The sequence below is a fragment of the Desmodus rotundus genome, chromosome 1, assembly GCF_022682495.2.
Source record: "Desmodus rotundus isolate HL8 chromosome 1, HLdesRot8A.1, whole genome shotgun sequence".
Taxonomy (NCBI): Eukaryota; Metazoa; Chordata; class Mammalia; order Chiroptera; family Phyllostomidae; genus Desmodus; species Desmodus rotundus.
In genome coordinates this window covers 185304590-185325771 of record NC_071387.1, presented here as the reverse complement: position 1 = coordinate 185325771, position 21182 = coordinate 185304590, and the positions used below count along the sequence as shown (strand labels likewise).

Below are 21182 nucleotides of genomic sequence, written 5' to 3'. Positions count from 1 at the left end.
ACACAAAATGCTGTCCCAATTTTCAAATTAGGGCAAAAAGAATATTTTGCTATTGGTGGTGGTGGCATGGTGGGGAGGGGGCATGTGTGTGTACTGTGTTTGTATGCGCACATGCAACGTGGTCTGCCTAGATAATAGCAAAATAATGAAACACATATTTTCATCAATTAAGCAAATTGACATTCTGTGTCTAGCTTGTCCCACCACTATGGGGAAAATCAAGTTATTTCAAGGATAGTACATTAACTATCCTTGTTTTGACTTTATGCTTTTTAAAAAATTAAAATTGTCCTTACCAACACTGTTATTTTTAAAGTATTAGCCATTTATACAATAGCACAAGAGAAGCATGCCTTCCCCGACTTTATTTATTTTATTTTAAGCCCCATTTCAACATTTTACTCTTTTTCAAGAGAATATGTCTGGGTCTGTGTGTGGTTTAATATTAACTCATAACAGTAAAACAAATCACTTTATTTTTCTTTAAAGAAAATGCAGCTCAACCCCACCACTTATAAGTAAAACAAAGCCAAAATTACCTTTGTTTTCCTGGTTTCCTCTTTCTGAATAAGAAAAAAATTGAAGAAAATCTCTCCTCCAGTTAGTATCATTTTCTCCTTGGCCGAAAATGACCTGTGATTTCAGGGGTGTGATAACCCACTTTCTAGAGACTCTTTAATCATTTCACTTTTTTGATGTTTTTGGAAAATCTATACAAATGGCCAAGTCTAGTTTCCATGGTGAATTTTCCATGTGAAGGGCTCATTAGAGTAATTTATCCTCTGATTGTGTGACTTAGAAATGGGTCCAATAGGAACTAAACCAACACCAGCAACTCATTTCATTTAGACCATTAAGCACATTAGGTGATGAGGATTTTTTTCAGTTCCTCTCTAGCCAAATTAAACCAACAAATTAAAAATGAAGGATGCCCTTGCTGCCTGAGAAATTCCTGAGCTTCTTCATCAGAGCTCCCTCTGGGGTCTTGCTTTGCCCTATTGCCTTAAACCAACATGTACTCAGTAGATCAGGGACATGCTAGTAACAACTGCCACTGATGAGTTCTGATTTATCTTCATGTAATTGTCTTCAATCAGAAGCCACTAGGAACACATCATGGAACATTTATAAGTGAAAATAATGTTTCATTTAACAGGGAGCTTGAGTGAACGGGCCTAATTAAGGGGAGGAAAAGTAGTTTGTTCAAGTCTATAGAATGAGTAGAATTTAACATGTGAAAAAAGAGTTTACTATATATTGGCGTAATATGCAGGATGAATTTGCCTTACACGTGGTACCACGTGATTGTCTAACCTCTATGCCACACACCTGAAACTAATACAAAATAATATTGAATGTAAAAAATAGATCTGTTCCCATGCTGAATTGAAAAAATACCATATTGTTCTTTTTGTCATAGTGCAAATTCGAAGGAAGACAAAATTCAGCAAAATAAATAAAAATTGCACTTAAAATGTGAACTGCAAGTCCTGCTTTGTGCTAACTGCATTGATCTTTGTTTCTTAGCAGAGTTATAAGAGTACTAGGATGATAAGAAAGATGAACCCTAGTTAGTCTCTGTCCCCCAGGAGCTCACAGTCTGGCAAAGACAAACATTTAAAAAACAAACCACCATAGCATGTTTTGATGAACTGTAAAGCTGCTGTGGGGTCCGAGAGGATGCAGAGCCTCAGTCTGCCTAAACCTCTAAGGCAGGCAGCTAAGACTGACCCTTCAAGGCGGGACAAGGAGGTCCTCGCAGACCAAGCATACTCCGCAAAGAAGCTTGGGTTTGATCTCACAGGCAATGGCAAACCACTGAAGAGTTTTGAACTAGGGATTTGCATGATAAGGTTTCTGCTTTAGGATGTGGATTTCAATGACGTGGAGGATCATTGATTGGGGCAAGAAAAGACTACAGTCAAGAAGAATAGGAGGGAGGCTGCTGGGTGGACTGAATCAGGGAGAAGTAGAGAAAGACTGGTTGATACAGTGCCTGGGACCTTCATCTATCATATCATTTGCATCTATCTCATCATTTAATCCCCAAAATGGCCATCTGAGGTAGCTCATGTTTAGAGCCAGCAACAAAATCTGCAATACCCAGTGCAAACTGAGAATATGAACTTGTTCATAAAACAGGGGTGGGGAAAATGCCATTAAAAGTACTAAAAAGATATTAAAGCTTCTTTCTTTCTTCCATGGTCTCTCTCTCTCTCTCTCGACTTGTCATGATGTATTTTATTTACTATAAAATGCCATTCTAAGTAAATAAAAAATTAAAATTTTAATTGGCATGAATATTACCATTTACCTTTATGTTGTGCAATGCCAGATTTAAATGTAAATATAGGAGCATTTGCTTCTACACAGAATCATTGAAATTAGGTGGCGCACATTCCATAGCCCATACATGCATACGTATCTCCTTCTCACCAGAGCAGTGAAAACGTTGCACAAACTACCTCCCTGTCTCTATTTCACTTCCCAACATGCACATACTCTACCGACATTCCCTTACTGAAGATAAGAAAGGACTAAAAGGAAATAGAACTGTGGGTTCCCATGTCTTTCCCTCTCCTTCCAGGTCATGACTTCCAGCATAAGTAGTGGGCCAACATAAGGAAGCCACATGAGTAAGAAAAGATATGAGAGAATATCATTCATGTTTTTTAGACCATCATTGATTTCTCCGCTTGAAACAAATTCTGGTTTGAAGGGAAAGCATAGCCTTTGTTGTCTGTCAGTCCCCCTGCATAACTCCGTCATAAACACAGCATGCCTACCTTGAACTCGCCTTGAGTCTTGCTCAACTGCCACAGTACACCATGGGTCCTGCAGGGTGTCGCAAATGCTATATGGGATTGAGGCACAAGGAACAGAGAACATGCATGTTGTGCATATCTTCACTCATGCACATGTTCCATTGTCCCACTGCATTTCACTTGCAAAAGTAGTTCAAAATTAGAATTATTGGGTTCCAAGATGGTAACAGTAGAGCATTATAGCAAGCCTGGGGCCCTCTGAGTGTAGGGCAGTTTTAATTTGGGGCAACCACAGGTCTCACTCCCATGGAGCCCACCCTGATAATGTTATTTCAGTACATGTGAGGGGACTGAGGATAGAGAGGGTGTGTCCATGTCCCTCTCAGGTGGTGGGGAAGCTGTGATGGTGTTAAAGAATGATTCAGTGACACTTGTTGAAGAATAGCAAAGCAGACTTTACTCAAGAGGGGCCACTACAATGTGGTTTAGTAGTAGGGGAGAGAGATCGAGCTCAGCTACAAATACAACAAGGAAAAGTGGGAATCTGTAGCCAAGGAGCAGGATAGGGATCAGCGAGTGGGGAATTACTAAGAGGAGGCATCAGGAAAAAGGGAGGATCCTGGCAAAACCAACCTAACAGAGTTCTTGCTGAAGAGAGGCCAGGGTGGTTAGACACCTCCCGGGAAATGGTGGGGGGTGAAGAACCTGGTCAGCTATATAGGGTTATCAGATATGGAGTAGTGGGGGGTTTCTGGTTACACCGACTTAGAAAGATTTTTGCTAAAACTGGACTCTACAGGGAAGGACATGGGAGCCCAAGATTGGACCTAGTCAAAAAGAAACCTCAGAAGAGTCTAATGAAAATTTATCAAGGAGGGAATCTTTGGCACAGAGCTTTTTCTATCTCCAGGCAAGAGAAAACAAAGTTCCAACTATGTCACTTAAGGAGAGTAGGTTTCAAAGGACATTTACAAGGGAGAATGGATGGGAAGTGCTTACGATCTCAAAAGCGATTTGAAGAACTACATGCTTTTAAATATCTTAAGACCATTAGTAGATATTTCAATTCATGGTTTTTTTAATGGTTTTATATATTTGGGTGCCAGTATAATCGTTTAGTGAGTCTTCGCGCTCGAATCTTCATTCTTTCATAAAAGGAGAACTTCAGGACAAACACATTTGCCATGCGGTGGTAAGATGGGGAGAACCTGAGGCTGATCCAGCTTTTCAGTGTCAAATATCAGATATCAAGTGTTGGAAAGAAAGTGATATTTTTAGTGTAATATTTTTTCCACCACAATAAATAGGAAAAGAAACAGACAGGTGTGACCAAGTAGACCAGTTTCCAGGATTCAGGATAGTGGGGAAGGGGTCATGGAAACAGACTGACATGGCCGTAGCTGCCTGCAGTGAGTGGCAGGGGCAGGAGCGGATCTGCCTGGCAAGAGCATAACTTTAATGAACATGCTTCCAGAGAGCCAGTGTATATTGTATGAGGTCTCCTGGATGCATGTGGACTGCATTAAACTTGTACTTGTACTTTGATCTGGTACTGTAGGCCAAAATACCATTTTTAATTTTCCCTGTAAACATATGGCAATGCAAGTGCATTCAGGGGTCTGATGAGCTTAGATACAATGGATGAGTTTTCATTCAGAAGCAGTACAGGTTCTTTTATCTGATTGGCATTATGTTCCAGGGCTAATGCCTTCATTCACAGAACAAAGCAGCCATGGGCCCAGGTGGTGTCACCTGAGCTCTGGCTGCTAAGACTGGAGAACAAAAAGGATAATCAGAAGGGAGTGCTGGTTTCTTTTTTTCCCTTTCCTTCATTCCTTCCCTTCTTTTTATCCCAATCTTTTAAAATTCTAGTTTAATTATTACTGGGAAATAATTAAGCATATTGCATATAGAAAAAACCAGTTCAGGGAAAAGAAAGCAAAGCATACCAAACCATACCTTCTTATTTTATCAGGTTTTTATTTGGAAATGATTATAGATTCTTAGGAAGTTGCCAAATGAAGCACTTGGAGAAGTCCTATAACCTCCTGTCACTTGCCTCAGCTCTCACAGTGGAATATCAGGCACAACTACATAGTATCATGGTAAAAGCGGGAAATGGACATCGGTACAATCCACAGACTTCTATATACTCGTTTGTGTCTGTGTGTGTGTGTGTGTTTCTATACAATTTTATCGCGTCGGTAGCTTTGTGCAACCACCGCCAGAATCAGCATGCAGGACTGCTCCACCACCACAGCACACTTGTGTGGCCCCTTCAGAACCACACCCACACTCCCAAAGCCCTGGCAGCCACTAACCTATTTTCCATGTGTATAATTTTGTTATTTCAAGAATGTTATTTATCTTTCGCAGTGAGCGTAATTCCCTTGAGATCCCTCCAAGTTGCCGCACATATAGCAATAATCCATTTCTTTTTATTGCTGCATACGTCTTCCTTGTGTGGATATATGAGCCTGTTTATCCATTCACCTGTTGGAAGACATTGGTTGTTTCTAGTTTCTGGCAATTAGGACTATACTGCCATGAACATTTGGGCATCCATCAAATTGTTTAAAAACCACTACTGCTCATAAGGAAGTGAAGATCTATAATACCATGAGAGTTGTTTACGAATATTGCATGATTTCTGCTCTACAAGGGCACTAAAGTTGAAATTTATTTTGAAAATCATCTGCTGGTATTCCAAGTCACAAAACAGAAGGTCAGTTTTCTCTTTACCGTGAAACAGGCAATGTTAGTTGCATAAATTTCCATTAAATGTCTAAGAGGTATTAGTTTCACTTATATTAATACAATCATATCAATTTCAGTCAAATTCAATACTGTTAATAGACAACACACGAAATAACAGCAGGTAAAAGAAAAGCTCTGAGCAAATCGGTGTGTTTCAGAGGAACAGATGAGCGAGGTACACACACATACACATTTATAGACACATGCACACACTTCTCACACACACACATAATCACAAGATGCTAAAAAAACATACACTTGACATCTCTTTTTAGCTTGAAGATGGCTCCAAGGTTAAGGAGCTCCCCTCACAGATAGAACCATAGGAACAGGAACAATGCTGGGATATTAAGTACAGAGAACTTAAACTTGGAACAGCTGAAAGCCTTCACATAGGCGCCACCACTCTCAGCACACACACCAACTACTCTTCTCCTGACTAAGAAATCGGTTCTGAATGGTCAAACCGCAACATACAATGAGTTCTCCTTCCACCTCAGGATCAGTGAATGAAGCGGTCAGGTTAATCAAAGGCCTCACCGTGAGGTGCACTGAGCATCAGTGGAAATCATTAATATAACAGAATGTAATGCATTTGGCACATAAACCACAGCAGCTATACTATTTTTGATCGTTTGAAGGCATTTCAGAAAATTATAAGAGCTCAGAGTCAATTGATAAGTAGTACCCCTGGTCACCTGCAATCGTAACTGGCCACACTCCATTTTATGGAGTGCTCACAGACAATGCCGGTATTACGGCATTTGTTGTCTAATGCGGCTGGCTCTCAGAAACATCGCTTCAACTACGGTGAAATTCTGGGGTGCTGTGTAAGCAGTTAAAGAAATACTTGGCCTGTGCATGAGAAATCTCCCAGAAAGCTACAGGGGGAGATAAAATATGAGAATTTTCTAATTTATAATTCACCATTTGTTCCTTCTTCTGATGTTAAATTCTATATACAACGTGTCTCTTGTTATGTAAGTACAGTCAACTCCAAAACAATCAAAGCCCTTGAAGAAGAGAAACCTGGATGCGTGTCTTTCCCACAGTAAGAGCTTGGCTTTGTGTAGCTACATTCTGAGTGAGCGAGCCTAGGGCTGATTCTTTGTGCTTGCTGGAAACTGGAGTATGTATTTCGAAGGAATGAAAACAAAATGAAATTCATGTTAATTCTCCCTTGTTTAGCTCCAGCTGGCCAGCTCGCAAGCCTGACAGTGCGGTGTGTTCTGTGACAAACATTGGAACCGTGAGTGTTTAGGCTACTGCGTGCGAGCCGATACCTCTCTGCACTGTCAGTTGCCTAGACTATTTGTCCAACTCCTACAAAACTAGTGTACAATATGAATTTGCTCTGCCTCACACTAAAAAGAAAATTCATGATAGCATTTCCAGTCTGATTTATTTTCTTCCAAGGTTTTGAAAATAGTAAGTGGCCTTCCAGGTTCTCCTAAGGTAAGACCAGTAGCAGGTGCCAGAAGGATCATCTTGTGCAGGACTGACTGGAAACTGTCGTTTAAAAGAAAATCATCTTTCTTTGAAAATCACAGCCAGCCTTTCCCCCGCTAGTTTTTCATCCCCAGTTTAGTGTAGAAAAGTAGATAAACAATTTCAATTCTGCAAAGCCTGTAACATATTTCGTGATAATATTTACTGGCCCCCAAACACAGACATGCTGACTTCCATACTGTTGACCGACTGGACTTTCAGCCCACGATCTGGCTGTACTCTCCCAGGCCTCTGTTCCTCTATATGCAGAACAATGGCTTACGTTTATCCTTTAAAGCCTCATATGTTCCCAGTACTGCTGTTTGGGTTTTACATACATTATGCACTTAGCTTTCACATGATTACTAGGGGGGAAATCCTAGTAATACCCTCATTTTACACGTGGGGAAATTGCGGCTTAGAGTAAGTGATGTTCTCAAGGTCCCATGGTGCGGTGTGCACTAATACCTTGAACACACCTCTTCCTGCCCTGATCCTCCAGTTCTGTGCCTTCTTACCCATGCCCCTGCTGGACTGCACAGTCACGGGCAGCTGGCTCTGCGCCTCTCTGCTATGTATGTGAAAAGCCACAGGGAGCTGTCACCAAGAGTTTGTGGTGACTTGGTCCTACCATTTTCTCTAAGCTTGGTTTTTACCAGCTGCCTAGCCATAGATCCCACTATGCCTGGGTACTTTCTCCATGTCCACTGTTCCCTATGTCTGTCCCCTTTCTGACCTGCCCACAATGGCCTGGAATGTACTCCAAGCAATGAAATAGATTAGATAAGCCATAATTTATAAGCCATATAAACCATTTCAACAATATATTATAAAACAGGTAGCAATTCCATACTTGGTCAGAATGTACCAGGCCCCAGTCACCTGATAAGTCACTTTGTATAAATTAATTTATTTAATCCTCCAAAAGTCTTCATTTAAGACTAGACAATTCAAGTAACTTTCTTAAAGGGTCCCAGATTAGAAGAAGTAGAGCTGGTCTCCAGCCTCAGGGTCTGGCTTTCGAGCCCACACGCTTCCCCACTGTGCACATGGTCTCCTGGTTTTGGTGCTTTGTGCTGTGGTGATCCATTGTCGCCTTGTAAACATTGGTATAATAGCTGTAAAATTATATTTTTGATGGAAATAGTTGAGTCAGAAAGATGTGTGATTTGAGGAAGAAATAAATGGTCTGATTTTGTGGCAGAAATAGTACAACATTAATTTAAAAATGTATCACAGGTAGGCATGGAGACCACAGGCAGTAGAGGGCAGTTCTGGAGGAAGCAGGGTTCCCACCGACCCGCACTGGCAAGACCTGAATACCGCGCGCTCACACACAAGGACAACAGCCTAAAGCAAAGCTCCACAGCACACCACTTCCCACCATTTTTGCTGAATGCTGTATTCCCACAGTAGTTAGGACTTTTGACCAAGGTCATTTTTATTCTGTAACCAGCGCCTATTCTTGTGGTGTGGCTATGTGCTGAGCCATATACTAAAAAATACTTTGTGTCAGCATACAACTTGGGGTCATGTGGGCATGATAAATATTGGGCTCTTTGTTCCTGTGGGCTAGAATCAAATGTCAGTTCAGAACCACGTTACTTCCAAATATTTCTCTGGCTTGTGTTTTAGGTACACTGCCTAACTGAAAAGCAAACTAACAAAAAACTCAAGATTTCCTTATCTTGATTTCATTTTGAAAGATTTTGTGAGCAATAGTACACCACATGACACAGTGTGGGGATTGATGCTTTGGGCATCAAAAAGTTGAAAGGGGAAATAGAATATATTTGAGCAGTTTCATAACAAATAGCTACAATAATTTTATGCTTTGTGTCTTCTCTTGACCTTAAGAAACTCTCTGAACTCTCCTCTATGTATTTTTATTAAAAATGGGCTGGAGGTGGGTGAGGAGACTATCATGCTGGAAATGATGAGGGTGAAAACCACATCTCAAGGAATTCAAAGGTTATCCTTTGGTTTAAAGTAAACGCCCGCCACCTGCCCCTCATCATGCTCTCAGAACTTTAAAGTTATTGGTGGCTTACTTAAAATGTTCAAGGTATGTTAAACTTGAAACATAGTGAAAATAATACTGTCATTTTTCTCACATACAGAATAGAGGAAAATAATTATATATCTAAATGATATATGTATATATATAAAAGTTATATATTTCAAAATTCTTTTGCATCATTTTAATTTCAACTATGATAATAACAATGATGAGAATATTATGTAAGACTGAATCACAGGGATTTATCTATGCATTTAACTTAAAATGTTTTAAGTATAAGAATAATGATTTTTTTATTCCAATTATCAAAGGTATTCTTAAATTAATGTTTATATCTTGTCCTCATTTTTTATTAAATTTCCTGGGGTGACCTTGGTTAATACGATTATATAGGTCTCAAGTATGTAATTTTATTTATCATCCTCACTTTGCATAGTAGATAATATAGTGAAATCTCCTCTTTACCCCGCTTCACACTCATTTCTCCTTTTCTCCTTCAGAGGCCACCACTATCATGAGTATTAATGCATCTATTTAATCCATAAGTTTATATCCCCTCTCTGTAGCTTTATCTCTCTCTCTCTTTATATATATGTTTGCATATAATATTTAGTGTTTTAAAGTTCCCATCATTGGGATCAGGCAGTACATTTCTTATGTGCATTTGCTACTCTATACTTTGTTTTTGAGAACTACCCACGTTGATCCATATGTATTATCTGGCTCATTTTCTTTAACTGACAAATAGTGTTTAATCTATATGGGTGTCATATGGGATGTGTAATAATGTTACTGTATTTTCCCTTCCCCTATTGCTGATCACTTAGGTTGTTTCCATTATTTGTTTGTGTGTTTGTTTGTTTTGTTTTGTTTTTTACTGTGGACATGAAGGCATGAACAGGCCTGTGCAGTCTCCTGGGCACAGGGGCATGGTTTCCCTGGAGGCTCCACCTAGCAGCAGAACTGCTGGGTGGTTGGCTATTTGCCTATAAAACATCACCAGCTATTGCCTCATAGCTCACCCAAGTGTTCCAATAAATTGCTCCCCCACATACAATGTATGACAATTCTTATTTCCCTCTCTCCTCCCCAACACTGGATAACGTCAGACTTTCTAATTGTTTCACAGCCTGTGACGTATAAAGAGGAATCTTGTGCCTACTTTTTAGTCCTTCAATCCCTAATAGGGTTGGATATCTTTTAATGTGTTCAGTAGCTTACATTCCTGATTTTTCTACTGTGCCTCAGTTGTACATATATTTGTTGACCTCTCTTCTATTTACTCTTTTAATTTCTATCTCATCAATTTGTAGCAGTTATTGGTATGTTCTGGAAACTAACCCTTTGTAAGTTGCAGGCATTGCAAATATCTTCTTCTAGGATGTGGCTTCTTTTGTAATTTAGTTTCTGGTGTTTATGTTTTAGTTTGTATTACATAGGAGTTTAATTTTGATGCAGCCAAATGTGTGCAGCCAAATGCAGCCAGAATGTGGCCTCTCGCACCGCATGGCCAGAGTCATGGTCCTCTCTGCTGCTTGCTGTCTGTATTGCCTCCAGCAAGTTCCTTACCTTCTTTCTACCTCAGCTTCATTATCTGTAAAATGAGAAAACAGTACTTCTCTTAAAAATTTTGGCATGAAGATCATCTATAAATCAGAATATTTCCTGGTACAAAGTGGGAGCTATCTAAGTGTTAGCTATGAAAATCAGTCCCTCTTAACATATTGTTTTAAAAACTCTTTCCTAACATCACTGATTTATGTCCATATTTAAGTATATGTTTAAAGGTTAAATGTTACTTATGATAGTCTTTGTTATACAGTTTTCTCACAATATTTGGATTTCGGAACTTATATATCATTATGGTTAAGTACATTTGGAATGTTCTAAATCACAGCTATATTTTCCTTATAGTGATTTCTATTTTAAAAAATAGTAGTTTGGTAATGAAAGCCAACTTTATCTCCTGAAATTGAACATGCATGTAGTTACAGCAGCTTAAATATGACTTTTATGTTATATTAAATTGAATTATATTATTGGGAGAAAGTTCACGATGAGTAATTCCTAAACACCTGAAATAACAGTGCCAGAGACACAGGCATAATCCATGTTTGTTGAGTGAAAAAATAGTCTGTTTGCTTTTTAAAAAGTCGTCCACCTTACAGCAATTTTTAAGAGAAGGAATTAATGCATAAAATTTGTAATTGTGGTGAATACCCTAACAGACAGAGTAAATGTACATTCAGAGGAAATAAAATCCAAACTAGATTTTCTTGGGATTCTCACTTTCTGTGATCATTCACACTTTTAATGCATTTTTAACTGTGCAAAAGGAATCAGGAAACCATTTAAGTGATGAATGCTCTGTGCCCCAAAGGAAGGCAGTTCTGCTTTGAGAGGATAGTTTCATAGTCACTGCCAACGGTAATTTTCTATTATAGTTTAAAAAAAATGACTCTTCTTGCTTCCGTTGCATCATAAAATAGAAACATTTTTAATAGAAATGAACAAAAAGTAAACATTATGTAACTGTGGGAAGTGTGGTCTGTACGTGAAATCAGCCACTCTTGTAGGTTAGGCTAAATCCCAAAGGATGAGGACAGCTGTGGTGTCTCCTGATTTGTGCTGGAGGGACCAATACATCTTCCAGCTTTGTGTGTGGAAATGAAGATAAAGAAGCAGGAAATGCCTTCTGAACTCAAATAATGGCACATTTCTGTGTTACTCAGTGTGACATTTATTCTGCAGAAACAACCCTCCAACATCAAAGTTCCAGCTCAACACTGGCTCCTTACTTGTGCTTTGTCTAGTCAGGGTTGGCAGAAATCTTTCTTTCACGTGGTTACTGGGGGACCCATCAACCCACGGCTTAGCAAGAAGTGAGAGAGAGCATGAAGATCTCATCCCCACCCTTCATTGGTTGGGGCAGGAGGTGGCACTTGTCCTTTCTTCTCACAGACTTTCACAGGACCCTCTCTCTGTGCAAGGGGATGGGGAAGTGTGCCTGTGAGGAGAGAAGTGTGGGACTTTGATGAGCCCTGGCAGAAGCTTCCAGTGACTTGCTGACTCTCAGCGCCTTGGGTAGGAAGTAACCTTAGTGTGTTTCTCTCTATAGCTTTAGATAGGAGTTAGGAGTATGAGCTTTGGAGTTGAACAGATTAGTTTAAACCCCTGCTGAGTCCCTTATGACCCGTGCGGTCAAGTTATTTACCATCAATAAGGCTGTTACTCGCCATCTACCAAAATAAATGTGTGACTGTTGTGAATTAGCAAGAGCCCTGGTATACAGTAAGTACTTAGTAAAGGGCTGTGCTGGTAAAAGGAACGTAGTAGTAAATCCTGGAGGTTATAATAGAACATTTTTATTGTATCAGAAAAATAGTGTGTCAGTTTCCTGGGGCTGCCATAACAAATCACCACAACTGAGTGGCCTAAGAAAAAGAGATTTATTCTCTCGCAGTTTGGAGGGCCAGAAGTTTAAATTCCAGGTGTGTCGACAGGACTGTGAATGCTGTGAAGGCTCCACGGATGGATCTTTTCTTACCTCTTCAAGGTTCCCACGGCCCCAGGCATTCCTTGGTTTGTGGAGGCGTAACTCCAACCTCCGCTTCCATCTCTCCACGGCTTTCACCTCTAATCCGCCCCTCTTCTAACTCTCCTAGGGACATTTAATGTTGAACTTAGGACCCTCTCATCTGAAATTTTTTAATTATATGTACAAACACCCTTTTTTCAATAATGATTCTCAATTCCAGGCATTTGATGTGGACATATATTTTGGGGGAGAGGGCCACCATTCCACCAGCTACAAATGTGAAAGTATTTTCTACTTCTAGATTAACACCATTTACTAAATGAAAATGCTCTGCGCTTTTTAAAATACTGATTATAGGATTACATTTCCGTATTAAGTGTTAAACTTTGTAGTTACTGCTGTATAATGCTACATCTTTTTGATGCAAGAAAAAGTTGCATTGGACTGAATTTGTAACGTTATTATTTCATGTATCTACTGTCTGTAGCTCTCATCATTGTAAAGCCATTTTCAAGTTCCTCAAATGCACTGGCTGCAGAACATGATATACCCTATAAAAGTCGCATGTCTCTTAAGGGACTACTCCTGTATTCATTTATATCAATCATGGCTTTTCTGAACACTGATTTATACCAGAATTCCCTTTCCCCCTATAAATGTATTCAGAAGTTATTTCCAAGGTAGAGATTAGAGTTCTAAAACCCACTTGCTGTTGTGAAACTGATGAGCTTTTCATAGAAGCTACTTGATCAGAGTAAAAGACGCAGTGAAATCAGTGTAGAAAATCATTCTGAAAGTGATGCCTGTCAGTAATTGGCATCTAGATTTCTCAATTATTGACATATTAAAAGGAGCATGTCAGAAGTATTATCATACATGATGAAAATTGTTTACGTTTAGAAATTTTAATTTTATTTATAGTTTTCGATAAATCATTCAAAGTGAATCTCTGTTGCCTACACAGATGTACTACTCTGTACAATCTTTAGCATATCGTGTATATGAGCTAGCCTTTCTACTGGGGTTATTTTATAAGTTGCATGTATAAAGTGAGAATCTGGGAACTGTATAATCAACTAGTGATACAGAGCTGTAATTGTTAAATTACTTAATTTAAGCTATAATAATCACCTGAAAGGAATAGCTCATCTGATATGTCTAGAAGAAGGTATAGGTTTATTTTATCTTCTTTATAATGAAAAAGGGGAAAGTGGTTTCTTTCTTAGACTACTTCACTAAGTCTACATGAAACTATTCACATGTATTTTTAAAGAACTAAACATGGGTAGAACTGCATGTATGTAAAAACCATTACAAGGAACAAGTATAAAAGGCAAGGCTCTGTAAAAAATTGAGCTGGTCTTCTGCAAATGACTGGATATGTGCATTTATAACATGCGAACACCTGTGAATCAGAAGCTGTATGGGTTGAAGTTGAGACTGTATCACAATGGGATCTCTTTTCTCAGTAAGAAATTAAAGGAAGAGCCATGGAGCCACCTTTACCGCCATAATGTGCCTTTGTGTCTTGTGGTCTAGGGTCCTTTCTTTTCTAATGGATGCATTACACCTGTGCGTTCTCTTTTTTTTACAGTTCGGCAGAAGAGCAGTTTCACTGGCAATCACAAGGTAAAGTATGGCTTCTTGATGAACACTTACTGTGTGTATATGTACAAATGAATTTCCTTGTGAACTTTAGAAAGAGGCATATAAAGATGAATATGATGACACCATGGCACTAAAAATAAATAAAGTTGTTGTGATAGCTCCCAGTTTCATGGGAGTTAAGTTCTCACAATTCCCTGGACACTTCCTGTTCTTCATGGATGCTAGAAGTGGCTGGCCTTAGCTTTTAATACTGGTTGATTTAAGATTGCAATTTAAGATTACAGGGAACTTTGTATTTCCATACCTGTGGTTGTATTTTGTTTATTAGTTTATTTTATTCATTAGATTCCTCTCATAGGTGAGATCATATGGTATTTGTCTTTCATCACCTGGTTTATTTCACTTAACATGGTATTCTCCAGTTCCATCCATGCTGTCGCAAAGGGTAGGAGCTTCCTCTTTCTTTCTGCTGTGTAGTATTCCATTGTGTAAATGTACCACAGTTTTTTGATCCACTCATTTACTGATGGGCACTTAGGCTGTTTTCAGCACTTGGCTATTGTAAATAGCGCTACTATGAACATAAGGGTGCATAAGTCATTTTGAATTGGTGATTAGGGATCCTTAGGGTATTTTCCCAGAAGCAAAATCACTGGGTCGAAAGACAATGCCTTTTTTTGTGTTTTTAAGGAAATTCCATACTGTTTTCCACACTGGCTGCACCGCTGCATTCCCTAGTGCACTGCTGGTTCTCTAGGGTTTCCTTTTCTCCGCATGCTTGCCAGCACTTGTTTGTTGATTTGCTAATGGTGGCCATTCTGACAGGTGTGAGGTGATATCTCATTTTGGTTTTAATTTGCATCTCTCTGATGGCTAATGATGCTGAGCATCTTTTCCTATGTCTCTGAGTCCTCTGTATGTCCTCCTTGGAGAAGTGTCTATTTAGACCCTTTGCCCATTTTTTAATTGGATTGTTTGTCTTCCTGATGTTCAGTCATATGAGTTCTTTATATATTTTGGAGATCCAACCCTTGTCCATTGTATCATTGGCAAGTGTGTTCTCCCATATAGTCAGTTCCCTTTTCACTTTTATGATGGTTTCTTTAGCTGCACAGAAGCTTTTTAGTTTGATGTAATCGCATTTGTTTATTTTTTCCTTTATTTCCCTTGCCCTAGGAGATACATCAGCAAAAATATTGCTACGTGGGGTATCTGAAATGTTACTGCCTATGTTTTCCTCTAAGACTTTTATGGTGTCACAAAAGGGGACTTTTATGCCCCCTTTCTCAAATATTAATTGACCATAGAGACTTGGGTTTATTTCTGGACTCTCTGTTCTGTTCCATTGGTCTATGTGCCTGTTTTTATGCCATTACCAGACTGTTTTGATTACAGTAACCTGGTAATATATTTTAATATCAGATATCATGATCCCTCATACTTTATTCTTCTTTCTCAAGATTGCTAAGTCTATTCCAGGTCCCTTTTGGTTCCATATAAATTTTTGAAATATTTTTTCTAGATCTGTGAAATATGCCACTGGTATTTTAATAGGAATTGTGTTGAATCTATAGATTGCTTTGAATAGTGTGGACATTTAATGATATTAATTCTTCCAATCCACGAACATGGTATATGCTTCCATTTATTTGTATCTTACTTATTTCTTTTTTCAGTGTTCTGTAGTTCTCTCAGTACAGGTCTTTTACCTTCTTGGTTAGAGGTATTTCTAAGTGCTTTATTTTTCTTGTTGCTGTAGTAAATGAGATTTTTTTCCTAATTTCTCTTTATGATATTTCATTACTGAAAGTGACAGAGGGGATGGGAGGAGATAACGGTGGACAGAAGTGGAAGGGACTAGACAAAGTACATGTATGAATGGCCATGGACGTGGACAACAGTGTGGGAATTGACTGTGGGAGTGGGGAGTGGGATGGGTGGAGGAGGGCAAAGGGGGGGAAATTGGGACAACTGTAATAGAATACCAACAAAATAAGTAATTCAATAAAATTAAGAAAAAAAGATTTAATAAAATTGTTAATATTTATTGCATTATTGAAGTCTTTCTTAAGTGCAAAAAATAAAGAGAGCTTCATAGAGGTCTTAGGTTGGTATACTCTTGATTTTTAAATGATTGCTTTAAGCTTTAATAGTGACGTGTTTGTTTATCACTTTAAAATATTGTAATTTCAGATGGTCAAAAAGATATTGAAGATGAACTCACAACAGGTCTTGAGCTGGTGGACTCCTGTATTAGGTCCCTGCAGGAATCAGGAATACTTGACCCACAGGATTATTCAGCAACTGAAAGTAAGTCAAGTGAGAATTCTACTTGAAGACAGTTGAGAGTATCATGCCATTATTCTTCTAATATAATTAATATCATGAGACACAGCTAATAGCACTTCTAGAAATATTTGTACTTGTGTTGTCCATTTGCTCCACCCTCATCTACTTCCTTCCCACAGTACCCCTCCCCAACTGACATTAGATTGTAAACCTTCTAAGTCAGTAATTGGCATCTAAATTTTTCACCCATTACTGATGTAGTGGTGATTCTCACCAATTCTCTAATACGCTTTTTGGTGTATAGACCAGCACATTGTATGAACACATCATATATGTATTTAATCAACACAGTGTCTGCTTTAAAATTAATTGACAATGCTTTCTTATATAGGTAATCGTCGGTAAAGATTTTAAACAGTAAAATGATTATAACAAAATAGAAAAATTGACTTAATATGTGCAGTACTATTCAGAGCTCTGCTATAGTACTATGCATAACTTTCTGTACTTCTATATGTAGCAATTGTATATTGCTATATTAACTTCAATAGAGTATTTAAAGATTTCTTTACCTCCACTTAATTACATATTTTTCACCCAAAGTGGCTGAGACTTAGAATAAAAGGGCTGAGTTGAAATGAGCCTCATTTTAATAAATCATGAAATACTCTTGACTTATTTCAATAAAATCCCATAAAAAGCTAAAAATTAAGTCATTAAAACATACATTATCTTGATAATTTCTACATTAGAGATCAGTGGAGTATTTTATTCTTTAACTTACAAAAATAGAATTTCCTTAAATACTCATTGAGGCTTGGTGTAGAAATGGAAGATATAAGAATTAAATGGTATACTGACCTTGAAATCATTTAATTTACATATAAGCTTATTTTCTCTATAATCTTTATAATACCACTGCTCTTACAGCAATGTCATCATGACTATCCAGATTTGTTTAAATCTATGTGCATCCCCTCTGGAAAACTCCTAAAGGAAGATGTGTGATTTGTGGTATCCTTGTTCTATCTATTTTATATGTTAAAATGCAGGATCGTTACCTCTTCTCTTTGAGTCAATAAATATATTTCTCTTGTAGGGTAGTTGTACTTAGAACTATATTTAATTTATATCTGATGTACCTGTATTCAGCCTTCCCTTTATTAGAGAGTAAGAAAAGCAGGGATAAAATACTGTGTCTTGAGAGGGAGATGATATTGGGTATCTTATTTTTTGACATGATAATAAGCATTTGATTATAAGTTTAAGTGACAGGATAACTTTTAATACATGGAATTTTAGAAAAAAAGAAGGAAGAATAAAATAAGTCAAATTTAAAAGTAGAGATAAATCAACTGTATCAATCTAGTTCAACATGTAAGCACAGTGGATTCTTTTTTGAAAAGAATAAAAATTCACATTTATACTAAACAAAGATAAAATAGTGATGTGATGTTCAATGGGACACTAATTAATGAAATAAATGTTGAGATTAAAGGAACAGACACACTAGTAACAGCAAATACAATGAACACAAGAGTGGGATTGAGAAGAAAATGTGAGAGGAAGTGGAATTGCATGCAGAAGCACTAAGCAGGATGAAAGAGGAATATATAATGAAAATAACTCATAAAGATGTATGAACTCATACTATAATCTAGTGAACATGTATGCACCAAACAATATAGCATCTGAATATTAAATCAAAAAATACTTAAAATGATAAAAACATTAATGAAAACTATTGTGAATATTTCAATGCATGTTTATCAGAATCAGACTGAATAGTAGAAGAAAAAGCCACAGAAATCTGGAATTGATAATTACAAACAAATGTATTAAGTAAACTTTAAAACATATTTGTTGAATGATAATGCATATTTGTTATATATGTCCAAGAAATACATACAAAGATTGACCTGCTCCTGAATAGTAAAGACAATCCTAAGAATTGAAAAGTATAGAAAAGCCACATTTGTTAATAATAATCCAGTAAAATTAAAAGTAAACAATAAAAATAAGCAAAAATGTAATCATATTAAAATTTAAAAGCAGGCGTTTGGATCTACTGAATCGAAATTGGTAAATGCTGAAATTTTTCTTTTTCAGAAAGATTAGTTGTGTTATCATGAACTGAGCTACCTGTCTGAAGACTCCTAAGATTTTAGCTGATTGTTCCTTTTATAAGCCTATGCTTCCTTTGAAGATAGGACAGAAAAAGCAAAACCAACAACAATAACAACAATTAAGAAAACAAAACAAGTGATGGTTGTGCCACCTAAAAATTTATGCCAAGGGATCTGAACCACAGTGAAAAGTAAAATGTTGTTCTTAAGAAATACTTGTTCTTGCTGTGGTTGCCATAGCTCAGTGGATTGAGTGTAGGCCTGAGAACCAAAGGGTTTCATTCCCAGTCAGGGCACATGCCTGGATTGCAGGCCAGGTCCCCAGGACAGGGCACATGAGAGGCAACCACACATTGATGTTTCTCTCCCTCTCTTTCTCCTTCCCTTCCCCCTCTCTAAAAATAAATAAATAAAATCTTTAAAAAAATTAGAAAACAAAGAAATATTTGTTCTTAACATTTCCAGAGTCCGTTTGAGAAGAATGAACTGAGTAAAATTTAGGAAATTAATTTTAAATTACTGAGTAGGTAACTAACATTTGGGGGATTAATTATTGCCCATTTTAAATGTAATTAACTACTGCTAATAAAATAAAAGCCCCAGTTGTTGCTTGTATCTGTATCAGGGTTTCAGATGGAAATAGAGTCTACTCAAAGGACTGAACTGACGAGAATTTAATTCAGGTCCTGTTTGCAAAGGAGCGGACAAGATGAGGGGAACAAACAAGGCCTGCGAGGCACTCGGGGAGCTGCAAGGACAGAAGCCCTATCCGCCCCTAGTCCCGAAGGGAAAGTACAGGGACCAGTAGCTGCAGACTCAAGACACGTGGAAGGAGTCTTTCCTGACTGAGGCTTCCGGTCATTAGCATCTCACACGGTGTGCAGTTTGACCCACACTGCTGTGGCATAAATATCCGAACCTCCCTCTCCTCCCACCGTCTCAAGTCCTTCTGGTGCCTCCCTGTGGCCAAACCCAATCATAAAACAAATACCAGAGACCCCTGTGGTACGGTCTATATGAGGAAGAGGGCAGAGAATGAATCTGGGGAGCAAATACAATAATCAGCATAACATTCTACTAAATACTAGAGCAAGATACCATGTTTATATTCTTGATGTATAAATTTAACACACAGACATATAGTGGCTCTTTGACACATTTCTTCTAATTACTACACGCCCATCAGATTCTGCTAGTCCCTTGATTTTGTGATTATTCAATCAATGGGTTCATTAGCTAGAAGAGACATGAAATAGCTAATGGGAAATTGGGCCTGGCACGCTGCCCCTGAGAGCAGCCTCTCAGTCCTAACTCAAAAGAGACAACACGAAATGCAGCCTAAAACCAGGCTGGAAGAGTTCCAAACAGGAACCAGTCTCAACCCCTACGGACACAGTACTTACGTGGTCATGTTTAGAAGCTTTTGTTATTTTTCTTCCCAAGGTCTGATTAAAATAAAATTTGGGTCTTTGTAAACCTATCTTCTTGACCCTTAGACTGGCAATAACGTATCTACTGCACCGACTATAGACTCATACGGTTACCAGTGGTTTCCAACCCGTGATTTTTTTTAGAAGTGCCATCCTAAGCAGTATATAAATCATGTGTACATCCTTTGCCACCCGACACTATTTTGTGGCTGCCGGCTGTGTAATTTCAATTCTCTAGCAAATACGCTTCACAGAGTCACTAGGGGAATTGCCATTGCTTTGCTTGGGGAAAAAGTTACTGACTGAAGCTTAGGGCCCTTAGCATCTCACTTGATACACAGTGTGACCCAAACTGCTCTCGACGAAGTATCCTATTTAATCCACGCTTTCTTGGAGAAATAAACTCAGAGATAAGGGTGATTTATTTCTTAGCCCAAAATTAACAAAACTATGTCAGTCAAAATCAGAAATACAATGAACAACTTGGGAGAAAAGGACTTATGTTTATTGAGATTGCTAACTTGTTTAAATATTATATTTTAAATAGTACTTCTTTCTCTCTGTAGCATATTGACAACTTGAAGCTTCCCCATATTCTAGAAAATACCAGCATTCAGAAGCAAGGATATTTAGGAATTTAATGTATTCTGAATGTGATGGCAAAGAAAGGAATGTTATTCTGAGTTTTCAAATCAGAATGTATTTAAAAACCCAAGAATCAATCACATGAGGTACCATTCTGCAGGTAAAATCCAAATATAACAATCGTATGTAGTTTGGCAAAGGTGAATATATTATTTACTCTTGATTTACAGTCATTTTCATTTAGCGACTGTGATACTTAATTCTGTGTGATAGGAGAATTGTTGACAGAGCAGGTTATTAAAATGCTTTAAAATATAATTTTAAGTATTCTTATGTAATAACAACAAAAGTGAGAGACACCTCGTGAAGTGACTATTTTCATAGTTCCTAGGAAGCACTGCACTAAAGGATGCAGAAGCGGCTTAGGAATGTAAGGTTTTCATAATAATTAAGCAAATCAAAATTAGAAATATATGAATCGTGTGACTCACAATATTGATACCACGCTCGGGGAAGAGGACTGACGTGTTTGATTTTCTATTATCAAACCGCAGCTCGGCCCTTAGTTAGACCTGA

At 38.0% G+C, this 21182-nt stretch overlaps 1 protein-coding gene across 4 annotated transcripts in view; it reads left to right on the top strand.

Moving 5' to 3' along the window:
• The window catches only part of CTNND2 (catenin delta 2), an 822756-nt gene that overhangs the window by 400299 nt on the left and 401275 nt on the right, over positions 1 to 21182 (top strand). For all 4 annotated transcript variants that reach the window (XM_053913918.1, XM_053913908.2, XM_053913912.2 and 1 more), the window contains exons 4-5: positions 14163 to 14197; positions 16370 to 16486. In XM_053913918.1, coding sequence (XP_053769893.1) covers positions 14163 to 14197; positions 16370 to 16486 — 152 coding nt within the window. The remainder of the gene's footprint in view (positions 1 to 14162; positions 14198 to 16369; positions 16487 to 21182) is intronic.